This window comes from Microcebus murinus, chromosome 8 (assembly GCF_040939455.1).
Source record: "Microcebus murinus isolate Inina chromosome 8, M.murinus_Inina_mat1.0, whole genome shotgun sequence".
Lineage (NCBI taxonomy): Eukaryota > Metazoa > Chordata > Mammalia > Primates > Cheirogaleidae > Microcebus > Microcebus murinus.
The window spans coordinates 35,349,462-35,369,853 of NC_134111.1; the positions used below are offsets into that span (position 1 = coordinate 35,349,462).

Here is a 20,392-nt window from a genome sequence, read left to right on the forward strand (position 1 = left end):
AAAATATTGTATATTCTAGTTAGCCTAGACAGTCACAATTTGACTATTTGTAGCTATAATTTCTTTGCTTTGAGTTAATGCATTCCATAATATAATCTTAAATACAACTTGGGTTCAAAAATGTGACAACCAATTCACAACAGTCTTTATGGGTCATATTCTTTTTTTCTTTAATAATTCATAATTTAAAAACATAATTAGATTTACTTATTGGCTTCTCAGAAAAGAATGCTGACTAAATACAGATTAGACCAATGCAATTTAATAAAATATTAAAAATTATTGTTATGATATTCTTTTCTTAATGAGACCAACTAATACTTTGGAGCCACATTTTACTATATATTTATATTACAAGGCTAACATAAAATATATATCTCAATAGGTCCAAAAGACTTTAGTAAGTATAGATAATAATTCTAAGTCATGAAAGCAAATATATAGATACATATTTCTAAAACACACATATGTGAGAAAGTGAAAGAGAGAAAAAGAATGAGAGACAGTGAATTATAGATAAGAGAGATGATGTGCCAGACAGAGAGTAATTCAACTATTTAGAGAATGTCTGTTGGCAGCAGATACTGTTCTAGGAAATGAATGTAAATACACATATTGACAAGTATAGGTATTTGTGTTTACTACCATTTTCTTGGTTTAATTAAAAGCTTGCTAATAGAAGAATTAAAACAATATTTAGAAAAAATTATATTTTTTTCACAAAAGTTTTTCTCTAATAGGATCAATTTATATTTTGTTAGTGACTAATATTTTTGGTTAGGTATAGAAAATACAATGAAGCTATGTTTCTCAAAATGTTTTCAGTGGAATATTGTCTCAAATTCTGGAAAAGGGCAAATAAATTTGGGAAATGCTGCCTACTTGTAATATTCACAATGCACTTTAGTATGATAAAAGTTCTAAGTCCTGTATTAAAGATACCTATTCAACTTTGTTTTACTCATTGTTTTCATTAAAATATGACCAGATAGTAAATGTTTAAAGGCTATATTTCACCTAATTTAAGCTATAATCAAAGGTAAGATCACCATTATATAATATACCAGTAAGAAAAAAATGTTCAATTTAATCAAGTCTCATTTGTTTAGTTTTGTGGTTGCTGTGATTGCCCCTGGGTAATTCTTTGCCTAGGCTGATATCTAGAAGAGTTTTTCCAACATTTTCTTCTAGAATTCTTATGGTTTCATGTCTTAGATTTAAGTCTGTTTTCCATCTTGAATTAATTTTTGTGAGTGGTGAGAGATAGGGATCCTGTTTCAATCTTCTACATGTGGCTATCCAATTTTCCCAGCACCATTTATTGAATAAGGATCCTTTTACCCACTGTATATTGCTGTCTACTTTGTCAAAGATTAGATGGCAATATGTGGATGGTTTTATATCTAAGTTCTCTCTTCTATTCCATTGGTCTATATCTCTATTTTTGTGCCAATACCACACTGTTTTGTATACTATAGCCTTGTATGATTGCTCAAAATCTGTTAACATGATGCCTCCAGATTTTTTCTGTTGTTTAAGGTTGCTTTGGCTATTTGGGATCTTTTCTGGTTCCAAATGAAGTGTAGAATTATTTTTTCTAGATCTGCAATAAATGACGGCATTTTGATGAGAATTACATTGACTCTGTAAATAACTTTGGCTAGCCTGGACATTTTAACAATGTTGATTTTGCCAATCCATGAGCATGATATATTTTTCCATTTGTTTACATCATCTGCAATTTTCTTCCTCAGTGATTCGTAGTTCTCTTTGTAGAGAGCTTTCACTTCCTCAGTTAAATATATTCCTAGGTAGTTTATTTACTTTGTAGCTATTGTGAAATGTATTGAGTCTTTAATTTGATTCTCAGCTTGACTGTGGTTGGTGCATAGGAATGCTACTGATTTGTGTGCATTCATTTTGTAGCCTGAGACTTGCTGAATTTATTTATCAATTTGCTGAATTTGTTTATCAATTCCAGGATTGAAAACCCCAGAACCTTTGGGGTTTTCTAGATATAAGATCATATCATCAGCAAAGAGTGATAATTTGACCTCCTCTTTCCTCTTTCCCTCTTTAGATATCCTTAATTTCCTTTTCTTGCCTAATTGCTCTAAGTAGGATACCCAGCACTATGTTGAATAGAAGTATTGACAGTAGGTATCCTTATCTTGTTCCAGTTCCATGTGCTTTCAACTTTTCCCCATTCAGTATGATGTTGGCTGTGGGTTTGTCATATATGGCTTTTATAATTTTGAGGTATATTCTGTCTATGCCTATTTCATTAAGAGTTTTTATCATAAGAAGATACTGAATTTTGTCAAATGATTTTTCTGCATCTATTGAGATGATGATATGATTTTTGTTTTTGTTTTTGTTTATGTGGTGAATCACATTTATGGATTTACATATACTGAATCATCCTTGCATTCCAGGGATGAAGCCCACCCTTAAATTTAAAAGCTTCTGCACAGACAACAAAACAATCAACACAGCAAATAGACAACCTATAGAATGGGAGAAAATGTTCACATGCTATATACCCAACAAAGGGCTATTAACCAGAATCTACAAAGAACTCAAGCAAATCAGCAAAGAAAAATGAAACAATTCCTTTAAAAAGTGGGCAAAAGACATGAACAGAAGCTATTCAAGAGAAGATAGACAAATGGCCAATAAACATATGAATAAAAGTTCAACGTCACTAATAATCAGAGAAAAGCAAATCACAACCACAGTGAGATATCACCTAATACCAGTGACAATGGCTTTTATTGGAAAGTCCCAGGCCAGGTGTGGTGGCTCATGCCTGTAATCCTAGCATTCTGAGAGGCTGAGGCCAGCTCATCATTTGAGCTCAGGAGTTCAAGACCAGCCTGAGCAAGAGTGAGACTCCATCTCTACTACTAAAAAGAAAAAAAAAAAAAAGTAGAAAGAAATTAGCTGGACAACTAAAAATATCTATAGAAAAAATTAGCTGGGCATGGTGGTGCATGCCTGCAGTCTCAGCTACTCAGGAGACTGAGGCGGTAGGATTGCTTGAGCCCAGGAGTTTGAGCTTGCTGTGAGCTAAGCTGACCCATGTGCACAGATAGAAGTAAAACTCAATGGAAATCATGCAGGGGGGAGGGGATCAGATTTATGGGGATAGATGAAATCATATATAATAGGTACAATGTTCACTATCTGGGTGATGGGCACACTTACAACTTCAACTCAAGCAAAACAAAAGCAATTTATATAACCAAAACTTTTGTACCCCTGTAATATTCTGAAATTAAAAAAAATAAGCACCACATTAAAAAAAAAGAAAAAATGTTAATAGTTGAATTATAAGGAAAAACTTTCTTTTCACCCAGAATTATTTTATCTGTATTAAAGAAACTCTTTCAGACATAACTAATACAGATACAACTTTTGGATTGTATGCCATTCTTATACATTTACAAAAATAAAAATAAACAATATGGTCAAGCAAATTTACATTTGGAGGATGACTTTTTTGAATCACTTTTCAATGAAAATTTACTGATTTGTATGTGCTTTCCATTCACTGTTTCTCTCATTGCCATCAAGATGATTGACAACATAGGCTTTCTTAAAATAATGATCCAAAATTATCCCGAGGATAGTCTTTCAAATTCGTGAAACCATTCAGCAAATTTTTATCTTGGTATATTGTTGATTTTGCCCAGAGGCATTAAAGAAAGGTTTTATCAGACAACACTCAGGATGCATTTAAAGGCCCATTAATTTAAATGGCCATTAATTAACTACTTAAACTGCCATTGGGTAGTGATTCCACAGAGGAGAAAACACATTTGCACATGCTCAAGTAGTAATAACTATAATACAATGGCTTTCACCCCAACAGCAATTGTAAGATGGCATTGACTATAAAATAAATCACATTTCAGGGTGGTTACAAGAAGATACTGTCATCGACCTAATGAAACAATTGTATCTATCATTGGGCAGAACTAGTGATGGATGGAACATAATTTGTTAAGGACTTTATGGAAATATTTTGATTGGTCAGTCAATTGTATACTGAAATCTTCTGGCTTGGATTTAATTGTAAAATCAATAGAATAACTCTCAATTATATCATATAATTACTGATTGTTTATTTTTATGAATTCAAGATTTTTCAGGATTGATATGTCAGAACAGGGAGAAGTTGCCAAGTGGATTGTATCCTTCAAGAGATCATAGATAACATATTTTGTACTGCACCATGGAAAGATTTATCTCCATAGGTTTTTCAAACTTTCTCCAGTTTTATGACCCCATTCTAGTAGAGTGGGCAAGAGCATAGATTTTGAAATATAGCAACGAACAACTTCTAATCCTACTTCTGCTATTTTCTAAGTATACTTAATAAACTTATTTAATAATTCAGAGTTTCAATTATTTAATTCTTAAAAAAAAGAAACAATAATAATAAATAATAATGTTATATAGACTTTATGAGAAACTATATACTAAAGTGTTTACTGTGGAGTCTGGAACATGAAGTCCTTCAAATATTACTTTATCTAAACAGATAAAGTAATATTTATAAAGTAATATACTTTATCTGTTGTCTCAACAGATAAAGTCCCAACTTCTGGGGCTTAACCAGACCATACTATGCCATGGCTGGATGGATGAATGCTTATCTTCTTCCAAAAATGTTTTGAGATAGTTTTCTAAATTATAAATTCATGAGATACACTGACAGAATGGAAGGATACTTCATCAATTATAAAGTTAGTAGTGTTTTTCAGATATAAGAAATCAGTTGCTGGCCGGGCGCGGTGGCTCACGCCTGTAATCCTAGCTCTCTGGGAGGCCGAGGCGAGCGGATTGCTTGAGGTCAGGAGTTCGAAACCAGCCTGAGCAAGAGTGAGACCCCGTCTCTACTATAAATAGAAAGAAATTAATTGGCCAACTAATATATATACAAAAAATTAGCCAGGCATGGTGGCGAATGCCTGTAGTCCCAGCTACTTGGGAGGCTGAGGCAGGAGGATTGCTTGAGCCAGGAGTTTGAGGTTGCTGTGAGCTAGGCTGATGCCATGGCACTTACTCCAGCCTGGGCAACAAAGCGAGACTCTGTCTCAAAAAAAAACAAAAACAAAAACAAAAACAAAAAGAAATCAGTTGCTAAAGATAAACTTTCCTGTTTTTGAGTCCATAAAAGAAATTGCTTCTGAGATTTCTCAAAAAATAAAATAGAAAACAACAAATAAAAAACATTGTATGATGAGATAGTCAAGGGCCTTGGTATAATAAAAAATTGTGTTACAATACCAAGTTTCGAGTAACTAATATAATATATATTTTATAATATATAGTATTGACTTAATGAAAACCACTATCTTAATGCCAAATCCTCATTTAGATTTCACAGGGGTTAAAATAATATCTAAATATACAGCTATATATTAGATTAAGTTGATTCTAGATAAAATTTAGATGACCTACAGACTATTCATGTTATAAGATACATTAGGGATCTGGCTAATATCCTCAATTAAAGCAAAGTAAAACCAATGAGTCATTTCAAAAACATATAATATGTACAAAGAAACAAAACAACAAAAGCAAAAAAGAAACATGATTGGTGATACACCAAAATAGATTTAAGATGATTAATGAGTAAATTTTAAAAAGAATAAGAAATGAAATATTTTAAAAATGGAAGAAGAGATAGCTGGACACTTTTGATATCTCAGGATAGCAAAGGCATTTCTAAGTATAATGCAAACAGCAGAAACCACAAAGGAAAAGATTGTTAGCACTTACCATGTGGATATTAGAGTTTTGTATTGCAAAAAAGTACATACAAATTTAAATGTTTGTAATATATGTCCCAAATATGCTTGTATTCAAGGGTGCTTATAAATAAAAAAATGCATATACACAAATGGAAAACTGGAAAAATGGGGAAAAATGGACAAGTTACAAAAAAAGAAATAGAACAATATAAGAATAGTCTCTACTAGTAATACATTTTAAATAATAATAAGATACTACTTATGCCATTTATCTTCACCTAACAAAAAAGTGGTAAATTAAAAATAAGCTAAAATAGCTAGTGTTTTAGAAGGGAAATTGACTTCTTATACCATTGGAGTGTATGAAATTTTTTAAAACTTTTCTGGAGAATGGGTCAGCAATATCTATAAATAGATATTGCTATCTATCTATCTATCTATACACACACACGTATGTTCATATTTAGTTCATGAAATATGCATAGGATTTATCAAAATACTTTGCTTCTAAAAATTATCCTAATGAAATTATCAAGGGTATGATAGAAAATTTGTGTAAAGATATATTTGTTCATTATAAAGCCCAAAACTAGAAACAACTTGAATGTCCAACTATAGGGGAATGATTAAATAAATTAAAACTAATTCGTAAAGTAGAGTGCCATAGAAGGATTAGAAACAAAATTGCAGAAGACTTTAATTGATTTAGGAAAGTACTCATGACATCCTGTTTTAGCAAACAGCAAGTTGCAAATGCATATTATGGTATGAATCAATTTTTGCAAGGAAAGTGATATCTATATATTTGTGTGTATATATACGAAGAAGTCTAGAAAAATCATTATCATAATGTAAGCAAAGTCATATTACAAGTAATCTTTATTTTATTTTTCCTGCTTATGTTTTAGTATTCTCTGCAATGAATATATACTTCTCTAATAATTTTTAGAAGTTTATAAAAGATTAATACATAATTTGTATGCAATTCTTTCCTTACTACTGGGAGAAAAAAATTGAATAAAAACAAAAACAACATGTATACAGGTAGATCAGTGGTATTATCAGTGGACCAATAGCTTCCATTTTCCATAAAATATGTGAGTTAGGGACCAGGTAACTGCATACTTTGGTTGCTCTAGCTTCTGGAGAGTGGTGAACACTGCCTTGAAGATCTTGAATTGAAAAAAAATTTTCTAAAGATTATAGATTTTATAGTCCATTTGTTTCAACTAATATGATATTGTTCTTTATTTTAAAAGATACTGCAAACATTGACTTTTTTTTATTTCCTGTATTCTCATTGATCAGGGACCAAGTAGTTAAATATGAGATCTTTATTATCATATTTAACTGAAGTTTGAAGCAACAACCTGGAAAATTCAGCCTCAAGACCTGCTTTAACTTTTGACTGTAGATAGCAGATAGCATTAAATTAAATTGAGAAGTTGTCTGATGTTCTTCTGTGTGAGATAGCTCTTGGCAGAAGCTATGATTTTGTAGAATTAATTTTCTCATTTTTATTCCATTAAAATGAAATTGCAGTAATAATAGCAAATGATAAATTCAACAGATAATCACTATGTATTATTAGTGGGGATGTGCCATCAGCGGTTAATGTAGTCCAGTGACATCCTAATGAGAGTTTATGAGCCTAGGTAATTTGTATGCACATAAAGAATAGATAAAAATTATAATGGTGGATTAAAGGAATACTTTTAAATTTCAAAAAATAATTCTAAGAAATCTGCTAAACTTCTTATATAATATAGTATTTATTTATTTTTATTTTTAATTTATTAGTCATATTATTTTTGATTGACAAATTTTAAATCCATAAATATGTGGGATAAAATGTGATATTTTGACATATGTATATATATACACACACACACACACAAAAATGGAATGATTAAATCAGCTAAATTACATATCTATCACTATCATTTTGCTTACCTATCATTTTTTTATGGTGAGACATTTGAAATTTATTCTACTAGTTATTTTGAAATATGCAATACATTATTGTTGACTATACTTACTGTGCAAAAAATTGAAGAACCTATTCCTCCTATCTGAAACTTTACACCCTTTAATTAACAACTTCCTGTTCCTTCCTCCCCATTCCTCCAGCCTCTCCTAATTATCGTTCTACTCTCTGCTTCTCTGGGTTCAACTGTTACATACCACATTTAAGTGAGATCATGTAGTATTTTTTTTTTTCTGTTCTTGGTTTCTTTAATTAGCATAATGTCCTCCAGGATTATCCATGTTTTCATGAATGACAGAATTTTTCCCCTTTTGAAGGGTGAATAATACTTCATTATGTATATCTCTTCCACATGATAATTTCGGTTCCTTTGGATATATTTCCAGAATTAGAATACTGTTTCATATGGTAGCTCTGTTTTTAGTTGTTTGAGGAGCCTCCATACTATTTTCCATAATGGCTGTACTAACTTGCATTCCTACCAACAATGTCTAAGAATTTCCTTTTTCTACATCCTCTCTAACACTTATCTTTCATCGTTCTGATAAAAGCCATTCTAACAAATGTGAAGTGTTATCTCAGCGTGGTTTTAATTTGTATTTCCTAATGATTAGTGATGCTGAGCATTTTTTCATGTATACAGTGGCCATTTCCAAGTCATTTCTTTTGAGAAATGTTTGTCCATGTCCTTTGCCCATGTTTAAATCAGATTATTTTTTTCTTGCTATTAAGTTGTTTGAGCTCCTTATGTATTTTAGATATTAATTCCTATGATATCTACGGTTTGCAAATATTTTATCCCATTTTGGGAGTTGTCTTTTCATTTTATTAATTATTTCCTTTGCTGTGCAGAAGACTTTTAGTTTGATACCATCCCATTTGTCCATTTTTGCTTTTGTTTCCTGTGCTTTTGGGTCATATCCAAAAAAATCACTGCCCAGATCAATTTGTGTACCTTTTCCCTTATGTTTTCTTCTAGTAATTTTATGGTTTGAGGTCTTATATTTAAATCTTTAATCCATTTTCATTTGATTTTTTAGGTGTGGTATAAGGTAAGGTCTAATTTCTTCCTTCTGTGTATGGATATCCAGTTTTCCCAATACCATTTACAATATGGTATTTAGATAATATAGGATGCATAATGGCTAATTGACTTAAAAATGGCTTATTATTATTACTTTTGAAGAGGAAAAAATGTGAATTCTGATTCATAATGGTCCAGTTAGTCAAAGTAAAGAACAAAATAGAGATGATTTTTTATTTATAAATAATTTAGAAAATATCAAAAAAAATAAATTTAGCTTAGGAATTATGTATGCTGGCCTGTTCCCATAATATGCAAATATATTGTTAATATGACATTGTATATAATGAACTTTATGATTAGCTGCATAGTTTTGACTATTATACTAAATGAAAGAATAGGAGATTTCTTAGTTGTTTTTCATAATTTTTTTAAGTAGTAAAGGGCAAGTGCTATTTTATTTTTCTGAATTTTTTATTAGTGTTAATATATTTTAATTTTAATTACTTATAGACAGTATAATAACAATACTTTTAGCTTTTTATTAACATTTTCCATATTCTTATAAATACATAATTATTTTAATATGTGAATATTTTACAACCTAGAAATATCATTGATTTAGTTAAACAATCCTTATTGAAGGAAAATTATTTCCCCTTTTCTACACTTTAAGTTATGTTCCAATATGTATTCTTATGCATAAAACTCTAAGCTTTAGCATGCAGTCGGTATTCTTTCATCAGGTACATTAATTATGTGGAGACAGAACTGTTAGACTTACTAGGTGTCTACTAGGGAAAAATTAAATTCAAATAATTATGATCTTCCATCTAATATCTATTGAAAAATTTAAAACATGATTGCTCTAAATATCTGAATTCACTATCATGCAATGGACTAAAGATGATGAATAAAGGATAGGTTATTAAATAAAATATAGCAACCTGTAAGTGTTATCATTTACCTATTACTCAAACCTGCAACCCTGGAGTTAATTAAAATATTCTTTTTTTTCTTACTCATTATGAACCTTTATCTCATTGTCAAATCCTATTTAGGGCTTTTGCAAGTCCCATTGAAAGACTTGCCTTAAATATGTATAACTCTCATAAATTGCCTTTAGATAGTAAGAATACATTAAGATTGCCTCAATTACAACCTTTCTCCTTCATCTTAGCCTATTTTTTGCCATAGCATGTATCACCTTCTAATGTATTACTGTTTTTGTGTGTCTCTCTCCAGTAGAATGTAAGCTCCACAGAGGAAGATAATTTTGTTTTGTTCACAGATATATCCCAAGTGCCTAGAAAAAGTGCCTTGTATACATTTGGACCACAATAAATATCTGTTGACTTAACCTTGGCATGGCCTCTGATCTCTATCTTTATCTCTTCCTCTTTCTCTCTCTCACTCTTTCACTTTCCATCTATTGATTTATCTTACTTCTTTATTGGTGTTACTATCGTAGGCATTCTCTGTATGGTAGCCCCAGAAGCTCCAACTTTAACTCATCTTTACAACTTCCTATTCTAGAGGAAATAGAGATTCAAATTCCTAATGGGCTTAGCAAATTCTCAGGGTATACATTTATTAAGCTGACTGGTTCACACGTACTTCCGAACTAATCATTATGATCTCAGTTGAGATTAGTATGGTTGAGAAATGGAATTCTCTGATTGTCTTGGGTGCTACTCAAAAGCTGGCCTGAGCAACAGCAGCATCCCCCAGGAGCTTGTTAGAAATGCAAACTCAAAGACCCCAGCCAGACCAGCTGAATCCGAATTTGCACTTTAACAAGATTCTCTGGTGATGTGTCTGTACTCTGTGCCCCCAGGTGGAACTGAAAGGATGGAGAGAAGGAAGCCAGCTCCACCCAAACCACCCAAACCAAAAATGAGGCAGGAATGGTTGACCAAAGAAAATTCAAGTGCTTTTACCAGAAGTCAGAATGCCTGTGGAGTATGCAAAACAACAGATATCCAATGCAATATATAATATGTATTAAGCAATTATTTTATGCCAATATTTGTACTAAGCCTTTTCGAGACATTATTTAGTATTTATAATATCCTATAAGATATTATCAGATAGAGTATCTTAAGCTTCAAGAGAAAAAATAATTAATTCAAAGATTTGTTGAAGAGGTGATGAGCAAATTAACCTATAATATGATATTAGATAGTGCCACCGAGAAAGTGCCATGGAGAAAAATTAAGCAGGATAGAGGGATAGAGCCTGACTCAGGATGATGGGAGGAAAGGGTAAATTTAGATAGGAAGATCAGGGTAAACCTGAGGAAGTACAGTTTGAGCAGAGACTTGGGCCATCTGAAGGACAAGTCATGAAATTTCCAGGGTAATATCATTCCAGACAAAAACAAAGACATGTACAAAGCTTTGAATTGTGGATGAGCTTGGCATGTTTAAAGACAGTCAGAGAAAAGACAAAAATCAGTGTGGCTAGAATGAAGTGAGCATAAATGAATTCAGAGAGGTAACCAAGAGACATTTCATGAAAGTTCTTCAGCCAATTGCTAAGAGATGTTCAATTATTCTTAGTATAGTTGAAAATCGCTGGCAGCTTTTGAGCAGGAGGGTGATATGATCTAATTTGTATTTTGAATATATTGTCTAAGGACCAGGCAATATTGAATACAGGTAGGTGGAGGAATGTTAGATGTCAGGGCACTATCAAGAAAGTTATTGCAATGCTAGTCTAGGCAAGAGAGAGGAAGGGTAGGATCACGATAGTAGCAGTAGAGAGCTGAGGATATATTATGAAAGTAGAGCCAGGAGGAATGACTGATGAATTAAATATGCATTTGTGAGGTAAAGAGAATTACTCTGATGCTTTTGCCCTGAGAAAATCAATAGATATTTGTGCTAGTTACTGAAATAGAGAAACTTGAAGGTGGAGCAGGTTGAAGAATCAAATTTTGGACTTGTCAAATTTGAAATGCCTACTAATGATACCAGTAAAACTTTTGAGTAAACAATTGGATAAACTATTTTGTAGAGGCTTGAGTTGGAGATAAGAGTTTGGGAAACAGGAGAAATTGCATTTCAAGCTATGGATCTGAATAATCCAATTCAGCCTCTGCTTCACACTCAGTAAATCATACAGGCACAACTAAGGTCACCCCATCTTGTAGCTGCCTCCACTGGGACACAAGACCTTCTCAGTCCCTGTAGTAAAGGAAAAGAGAGCTCTTATACTTGCTCTTCTATCTTTAAAACCAGAAGTGGCATATGTCTCTTTCCCCTTACAGTGTATTGGCCAGAACTAGTCAGATGTCCCTGCCTAACTGCAGGGGCCTGGAGTATTCGGAGTGTTTGGGAGCACTGACTGCCATCTCTTACATGATATCTCACTTCTAAGTAGGAAAAGATGGAAAAGAGGGGGAAAGTCATTCCTTCCAAAATATTAAGATAAGCCTACAGTATTTTTGTGCATTTCTACAAGTAATTTAACATAATTGTCTGGGACTAAGATAAAACTCAAGTTGCAGTAGGAATGCCAACTGGTTGCTTAGAGGTGGTAGGGTAAGAAGGCTTTAGCTTTCCTCAGTAAAAGCTGTCTTTCTCCACCAGTGACCCTGTGCTAAATCCAAAGTGAGCAATTGATGTTTCCTCTGATCTAAGGTAAAATGATGCGCAGATAAAACTTCAAACCTTCCTTCCAGTCAGAAAACGGTTTACAAAAACCTTCTAGGACTTTATCTTTTACAGCAGGGACATACAACTATGGTCTATGGTCCAAACTCAGTTCATTGTCTGTTTTATAATGGCTCACGATCTAATTTTAAGTTGTTGGGGGAAAAAAAATAAAAGAATAACATTTCACAACAGAAAAATTATATAAAATTCCAATTTTGGTGTTCATAAAAAATTTTTATTGGAGCACCAAAATAGAAATAAAAAAAACTCGTGTAGGAAAAAATTCTGGAGAAGACTACAAAATCTTTATGTGATGAAAAAGGAAGGAAGCTGATATTAAATAAGTCACTTCATTTATATTCACCTACCTTGAAAATGAAGCCACAACATTAAAATTGACTGTTGAATTAAGTCCTCTAAAGGAACAGTGCTTTTTTTTCCCTAATCTCAATTTTATCTCTTTATATGACTTTGAGGACTATGTATTAGATCATTTCCATTGCTGTAGTACTTAACATAATGAGAAATTCTTTCCAATAATCTATTTTGTAAATAGAAAATTGCTTTTGAGCCTCTTCTTTTGAAGGTTGCACTCCAGTTTGGAAGTTCTGGATAGAATCATTGTGAAACCAAATATTTATCTGTTTAAAAAGCCCAAAGACCTTGTTGTTTTCTGTGCAAACACCAACTAGGAAAATCAATATTTTCTTTTGGGAGAAAATGGTTTAGCTGTTTAAGCATCATCAGAATGCTTTCTAACAACACTATGGCAATTCTGCAGAGACAAAAGGGCGAAACTAGTGAGTGATGGGCTTTGAGAGTGTTGCTGCTTTTGAAAATGGTGACCTAATAATGGCATAAGTTACAGACATTTAGAGTTTCTAAACACTTGTTCCTATTTCATAGAATGATTGATTGGCTTTGCTGCTTACTTAGGACAGAATACCTTAAATACTAAGCCATTTGTTTCTGTATCAATGTCTGGTTCCTTACTGGCCTTAAAGGAAAGAGTTAAATATTGAAATCTTTTCAGAATAATCCAAGAAATAATTGCTATCTTGTTACAGTTAGGCATTTTCATCAAATGTCATTTGTCATTTTTGATATTGATTATAATGAACAAATCAAGTCACCAAGATGTTTTTATATAAAAATTGCTAATATTATTGTTTTTATTTCCTAAGTATAAAGCATCCTTTTATAATCTTCAATGGAAATATTCATTTAAATTTCAAATATCTTGCTATTATATGAAATAAAATTAAGCAATTTCAATATTTACATGTGAATATATTCTTGTTCATTCATTTATGTTAATTTCTTTGTGCTTATTTATGTATTAACTTCTCTGAGGACTTGAGGTGGCTTTCAATAACACATTTAAAAAAATAAAAAAAATGAATAAAAAGAATAATCCAGTTTATGTAAAACCTAGATGGAATAGAAGTTCAAGAAGAAGAAGGGAAAGTTAGAACACATATGTTCAGTCCATTCTTAGACTCTTATTTATATAAATTTATCATAAAATCTACAGGTGGTAAGTAAATGACTGAACAGGGAAAATGTAAGCATTATCAAAAATATTGGAGCTATTGGAATTTTTTATTAAAGAGAAACAGACACATTATTAAATAGCTCAGTTAAGCTTTGATTATGATATTAAATTAATACCAATTTACATTTAGTTAATTAATTATTCACTCTAAGAAGTACAAGTACTTGGTGATAAATATTTGCATTTCAAAAGTCATAACCAATAAAATAACTCTTATTTATATGTATTTAATGTACTAATTGGATGATAGTGAGAAAACCAGTGTAGTAGCAGCTGCATATGCAATTGAATTTAATGAAATCATAATTATAAAGAAAAAACTGATAGCAAAGTAAACAGAGTGAAACAGTGCTAAAATGAAAATAGTACAAACTGATTTGTGTTTCTCTCAAAAATTCCAGGTGTTGTCAAAGTGGATTATGGAGATGTGTCAGTCAGAAAAACACTAAGAGAAAATCTGAAGTGTAAACCCTTTTCTTGGTACCTAGAAAACATCTATCCGGACTCCCAGATCCCAAGACGTTATTACTCACTTGGTGAGGTATGAATTATTTATTTTGGTTAAGTTATAAATATATTTTGCAAATGGAGCAATTTCTAAGGAGCTCAATATTTTTCATGTTATGAATAAAATGCTGTAAGGGTTTTTTAATAGATCTATTTTAAATGACTTCTCATATTTCAAGGACCCTAAAGGTCTTCATCACAGGGAATTGTAAAAGTGAAGAAAAAGTTTAAGATTGAACAAACATTTTCTTGTTTTTTTCCTACACTTCTAAAGCTTGGTCATATAAACTTTACACTCTTAAAATTAATTATGAACATCAAGACTTTTCATTTATGTGGGTTATAACTATTAATGTTTACTATATTGAAACTAAAACTGAGAACCTTAAGGCTTATTTTTTTACTAATTTAAAATAATGCAATAACTAATTATATGTTAATATATTAACATGTATTATGTTAATATATTATTATGTTAACATAATATGTTAATATAAATATTTTGAAAAACAAATATATTAAATATTTTCTCAAACAAAATCAAGTAGTGAGAAGATTACTATTGATTGTGTTTTTCTAAATTGCATTTAATGTCTGCTTTAATAGAAGATAATTGAACTTTCATATCTGCTTTGGTATTCAATCTATTGCAATATGTCACAGTCTATTGCAATAGCCTCTCGAAAACTCTGTACGTTCATGAGAAAGTGAGAGTGAAAACTCTAAGTAGTATCTTAATATTATTATGAAAGTGGTATTAACCTTGTGGACCTTCTGAGAACCATTGATCAGTACCATTGTTTTTCAAAATATCTATTTTATTTAGAAATACAAAACTGGCTTCATCATAACTATACAAATATATGTAATATATATTCAATTGCTCAAAATAATATTTCCTTTATTAATTATTATTAATTATATCCTTCCTGTTGATGATTTTCCTTATTGAAAAATATATAAAACATATTTGAACATTCATGAACCTGACCATCCCCTCAGAAAAAAGGAGTTTTTTTTTTTTTATTATTGTGGTAAAGTGTTTCTACTACTGTTGTCAATGAACCCAAATAATTAGTAAACATCAATTCCTTTCTCTAAAAGGAAATATGAACAGAGGAAAGGAAATATAACAAGACGAAAATGAGCAAAGAGGACTTTTTGGAAATTCTCTGGGGCCACTAAAGTGACTTCTGAGAAAGACTCAGAGCTATGAAACAGAAGTAGATGTTTACTTCCAAGTTAAAAATCTAACTGTATGCTTTTCTGCACTACATCAAGGAAACCTAATTGACTTCCTGAGAAAAGTAAAAATAAAATGTATTGTGAGCAAATTCCTTTGTACAAACTACTGATTTTGAATTAGGTGTCTTCTATAATGGATTGGGTGATCATATTTTAATTTATAGAAATACTTTATGAAAAGCTTTTAAAGAGAGGGATTGAGCCTTTAGGGGTTATTAAGAACAGGCAATATGGTGTATTTGAAAAATCCCAGGCCCTGTAGTCAGGTAGAGGAGGGTTCAAATTCTAGTCTCACAGCTTCCAACCAGAATGGCATTTAAGTATCCTCTCTGGTACCTCAGTCAACGTAATGAAGATAATAATACAGGGTTATAGTGATGACTGAAGACATAGAGCCTCTAGCAGAATGCCTGGTGAGAAGTAGCAACACACCAGTATTATCATAATTATTATAGCTACTGTTTATTGATTTCCTACTATGTCAAAATTGCTCTAGCTGCTTTACATGAATTATATTTTATAAAAATCACAACTCCATGACTTGGGTTTTGTTGTCCCCAATTTAATAAGAAAACGGATATGTAGAATGTTCATGTGATTGGTCGATGGGTCACATAGCTTGATAACTATTTAAGTCAGGCTACAAATGCATGCTAGTCTGACAGTAAAGCTCACTTTTTCTTATAACTGAAATGAGAAAACGAGTTCTTTTATTATACTTTATTTTATTCATTCCAAATGCTTTTATTAAACAAAAGCTTGAAGCCAGGGGTGGTGGCACACAGCTGTAGTTCCAGCTACTGAAGATGGCTGAGGTGGGGGGATTGCTTGAGCTCAGGAGTTCGAGGCCAGCTAGGGCAAATAGCAAGACCTCATCTCTATTTTAAAAAAAGAAAAAAAAATGCTTGAGCAGCTATTGGCGCTGCTATAGCAAAATACCTTAGATTAGGCAATTTATAAATAATATAAATTTATTTCTGACAGTTCTGAAAGCTAGAAAGTCTAAGATAAAGATGGCAGCAGACACAGTGTCTGGTGAAGGATGGCTGTCTGCTTCAAAGATGGTGCCTTGCTGTTGCTCACATGGCTAAAGAGGCAAATGCTGTGTCCTCACATAGAGGAAGGAGCAAGACAACTCCCTTCAACTTCTTTTATAAGAATATGAATCTTATTCATAAGGGTGGAGCCCTCCTGACTTAATCACTTCCCAAAAGTCTTCACCTCTTGAATCTTCCTTCAGATCCAGCTCCATAGTTTGTATCCATTGGGCCACTGGCCTCTTACTACCACCACAATGGGGATCGGGTTTCAACATGAATTCGGAGGGATGCATTCAGACCAGAGCAAGCTAGGGTCTCTATTACATGCTGAGACTGAAAAATCAAATAAGGAAAGACCTTTAATCTTAAGCCTTTCTACCAAAAAGGAGAGTGGAAGTAATGACAACAGAGAATCAAGCAGGTAAAGAAATTCAGTAGAAGTAAGTTTTCCTATATGGGTTATATGGCATGCTATGAACTACTGTTTCGAAAGCCCAATAAATGAAAAGAATCTTAAAGATATATTAAGTTCTGAGCTGTCTGAGGTATTAATGTACTGTAGTTTTCCACTTAAAACTAGCCATAAAGAAATGCACTCCAGCAACTGTTTCCATGGAAACAGTAGGACAAATTCACCAAGCACTACTCCCTAATTCAATGTTTCATAGCCATGTATACATAATTTAAAACGGACATTTTGATAATGAGTTAGAGTTGAACTGTTAATGGACAACAGTTATTTACTTAAAGCTTTTTCTAACTGCCTGTCATTAACCATTATTGGAAGACTGTAAAATGATATCTTTCCTTATATATGAAGGCACTTTCTCCTGAATACTTAGAGCCCCCAAGCAATATCAAGTGTCTGAGCTAATTTTCATCAAAACAACATAAATATTTCTTTGTAGTATATTCATTTGTACTTCTCACAATTTCAAATAAAATTGTTTGGATTTAAAAATTTATATATTTCTTAAGTTCAATGTTTTTCAAAGTCTATATATTTAATATTTCTGTGTTTTGGTGAGTGTAAACACTCACTGTCAATTCCTTTTTATAACCTTTCTTGCTATATTGGAATATATAGAGGCAAATATGGTATTCAGTTTCTACATTATCATATATCATCGCCAAAATCAATAAAGTTATTGATATCAGATATCTGTATCTTAATTTCTTATATGTTTACATCTTACTTAGGTAATTGAAATATTGCTTTACCCATACCATGAATTAGATGCAATTTCCAATGGGAAGTTAAAAGCTGTGCAATTGCTTTGAACTAAAACCTTTAAGTAAGTTAATGAAGCATGTGCTTTTTAGATTCAGTAAGCAGATCATAATGGAATAAGGAAGTTGAGCTCTTTGTAGCATTAAATTCTCTCTTAACTAGCTCCTTAGCTTATATAGATTTCAAATGTCGGGTTCTAATCTTGCAAATATAAAGATTAGTTCAAGCATAAGATTGAAAAATGGCCTTCTAAAATAGAGTGCTTTGTCCCGAATTTTGGGGCTCTGACAGGCTAGCACTCTGGAAAAAATAAGAAAACATATTCTGAGCTATATAGAACATTGAAATATCTGAGGGTACAGGAAGATGATGAGGATTTCTGAAGCTAAATGACTTAACTCTTGGTGCTTAAAATTTGCATCCTGCTTTGAAGATGTTTAATGTATGTATTTTGTATTGTGTACTTGACCCCAGCACTTTTTTCATTTTGTATCCTTTAACCATAGCAACTAGGTAAGGTCCTTGCACGTATTGGTATTGTATTCATTAAACATTGCTGAACAGCAAATTTAAGTAACTAAAAATAGACATCTGTGAAGCTGCTAGGCTGCAGGGATTAAGAGTAAAATCAGTTACTGTCAAATGCAGAAGCTAAAACACTTACAAGTTTACCCTCTCTCTTGGTAATCGGGAGATCTATTTATAGAGCCACAGTCTTCTTGACCCTCTAATAGGCTACCCAGTAAGAAAGCCTACTTTTAGGTGATCTACACAAATGTGGGCATTCTTCCTATCCATAATTTTGTTTCTAAAACTTTTGGGGACATAGTAGCTAATTTTTATCATAGGATACCTGAATATGCATACCTACAGGCAGAATATGCCACTGTTCATCAGATGTCAACCCTAAAGAATGTCAGGCTGGATAACCCACCTGTGAACAAAATGAGCTATTTTACCACCTGAAAACATTTTTTAACCTTATATTGCTGATAATTACACTAGTACTCATTCTAATTTTATTACTCAAATATGTATTGGCACAAACAACTACAACAGACTATATGCCAGTTCGACATTTACTGAATTCTCCCAGGATTTTTGTTGTTGCTGTTGTGATGGTGGTAATTGTTGTTAACCACTAAAATAAACGAAATTGTTTATCTTTCTATATTGTTTACATTTTTGTGGAAGAAGGATTAAGGTATCACATAATAAGAATTTTTAAATTTCACAGTCATTAACCAAGGACATTCTAAACCCAGGTCTGTATAAGTAAAGTCAGTCACCTTGGATTTTTTAAATATATAGATTTGGCTTTCATCCTTCTGATTTATTCACAATTTGATAAACAGAAAATATACTTAAATGTGTACCCACTAGAGTAATTATAGTATGGAAATATTAATATAAAACTCTATAATTCACTGCAAATATGCCTATTTCCTTCTTTATAAATAGAAACCAAATGAGGTTGACATATGTGAAATAATGATAAAAAGTAACAATGTGCAATTGAAGGATAAGCATGTGTTTGAGTAATTACAGTAAAAAAAAATACTAGTTTAAGTTTAGACTGTCTTATCTTCAGAGTGGATTTTATATATTAATTTTTCAAATGTGAAGATTCGTGCTGGGCAAATTCCTATTGCTGCTTCTTTTATAATCCAGCAGAGGGAGCAAAAGCTAATGAACAAATTACATAAATGGTAAGAACATTACCAGTGATAACTGACGGCTTATGTGCAGAAACATTTAGAAAAAGGCTTGCTAATTTCAAACATCAAAACACAAGTGGAAAAAATACCCTTAAGTTTATGTCATTAAGAATTGTTTTCAAGCAATAAAAGATCGTGTGTAAACACAGAAATCTCAAAGTACACAACCAATTAAAGTTAAAACTCTCTTGGCCTTATGCCATACATTCAAAGCTCTACCATAACATAAAGAATGAGTCAAAAGAATTTTTCACATCTCAGAACTACCAGTGTGCACTTCTTATTGTGATACAAATGTATAGAACCGACTCTGTAAGGAATTTCTAATGGGTAAAGTTTTTCAGTGGTTAGTTGCCTAGATTTTTCTCAGGATTAATGACATGATCAATCGTTGGTGCTGTCAGGTAGCAATGAAAAAATCAAGATGTTTTCTGAAATTTCACTTCTTGACTTAAACAACATTCTTTGGAGGGTATATATTTGACTGAAGTATCAAGGTGTTTGTAGAAAAGTTCTGATTTTAAAATTATACAAAGTCACCTACCCTAACCATGATTATTCTTTGCATCTCAACAAATGAGATGCATAATTTGAACTTTGCTGTATGCCAGTATCTTGTGACATGTTTTAGATTTGTTTGTTGAGGATTGTCAGAAAACACTGG

General features: G+C 32.0%; 1 protein-coding gene across 1 annotated transcript in view; it reads left to right on the forward strand.

Moving 5' to 3' along the window:
- GALNT13 (polypeptide N-acetylgalactosaminyltransferase 13) overlaps nucleotides 1–20,392 on the forward strand; it is a 497,120-nt gene that overhangs the window by 428,109 nt on the left and 48,619 nt on the right. Inside the window, exon 9 of the mRNA XM_012779946.3 lies at nucleotides 14,389–14,528. Coding sequence (XP_012635400.1) covers nucleotides 14,389–14,528 — 140 coding nt within the window. The remainder of the gene's footprint in view (nucleotides 1–14,388; nucleotides 14,529–20,392) is intronic.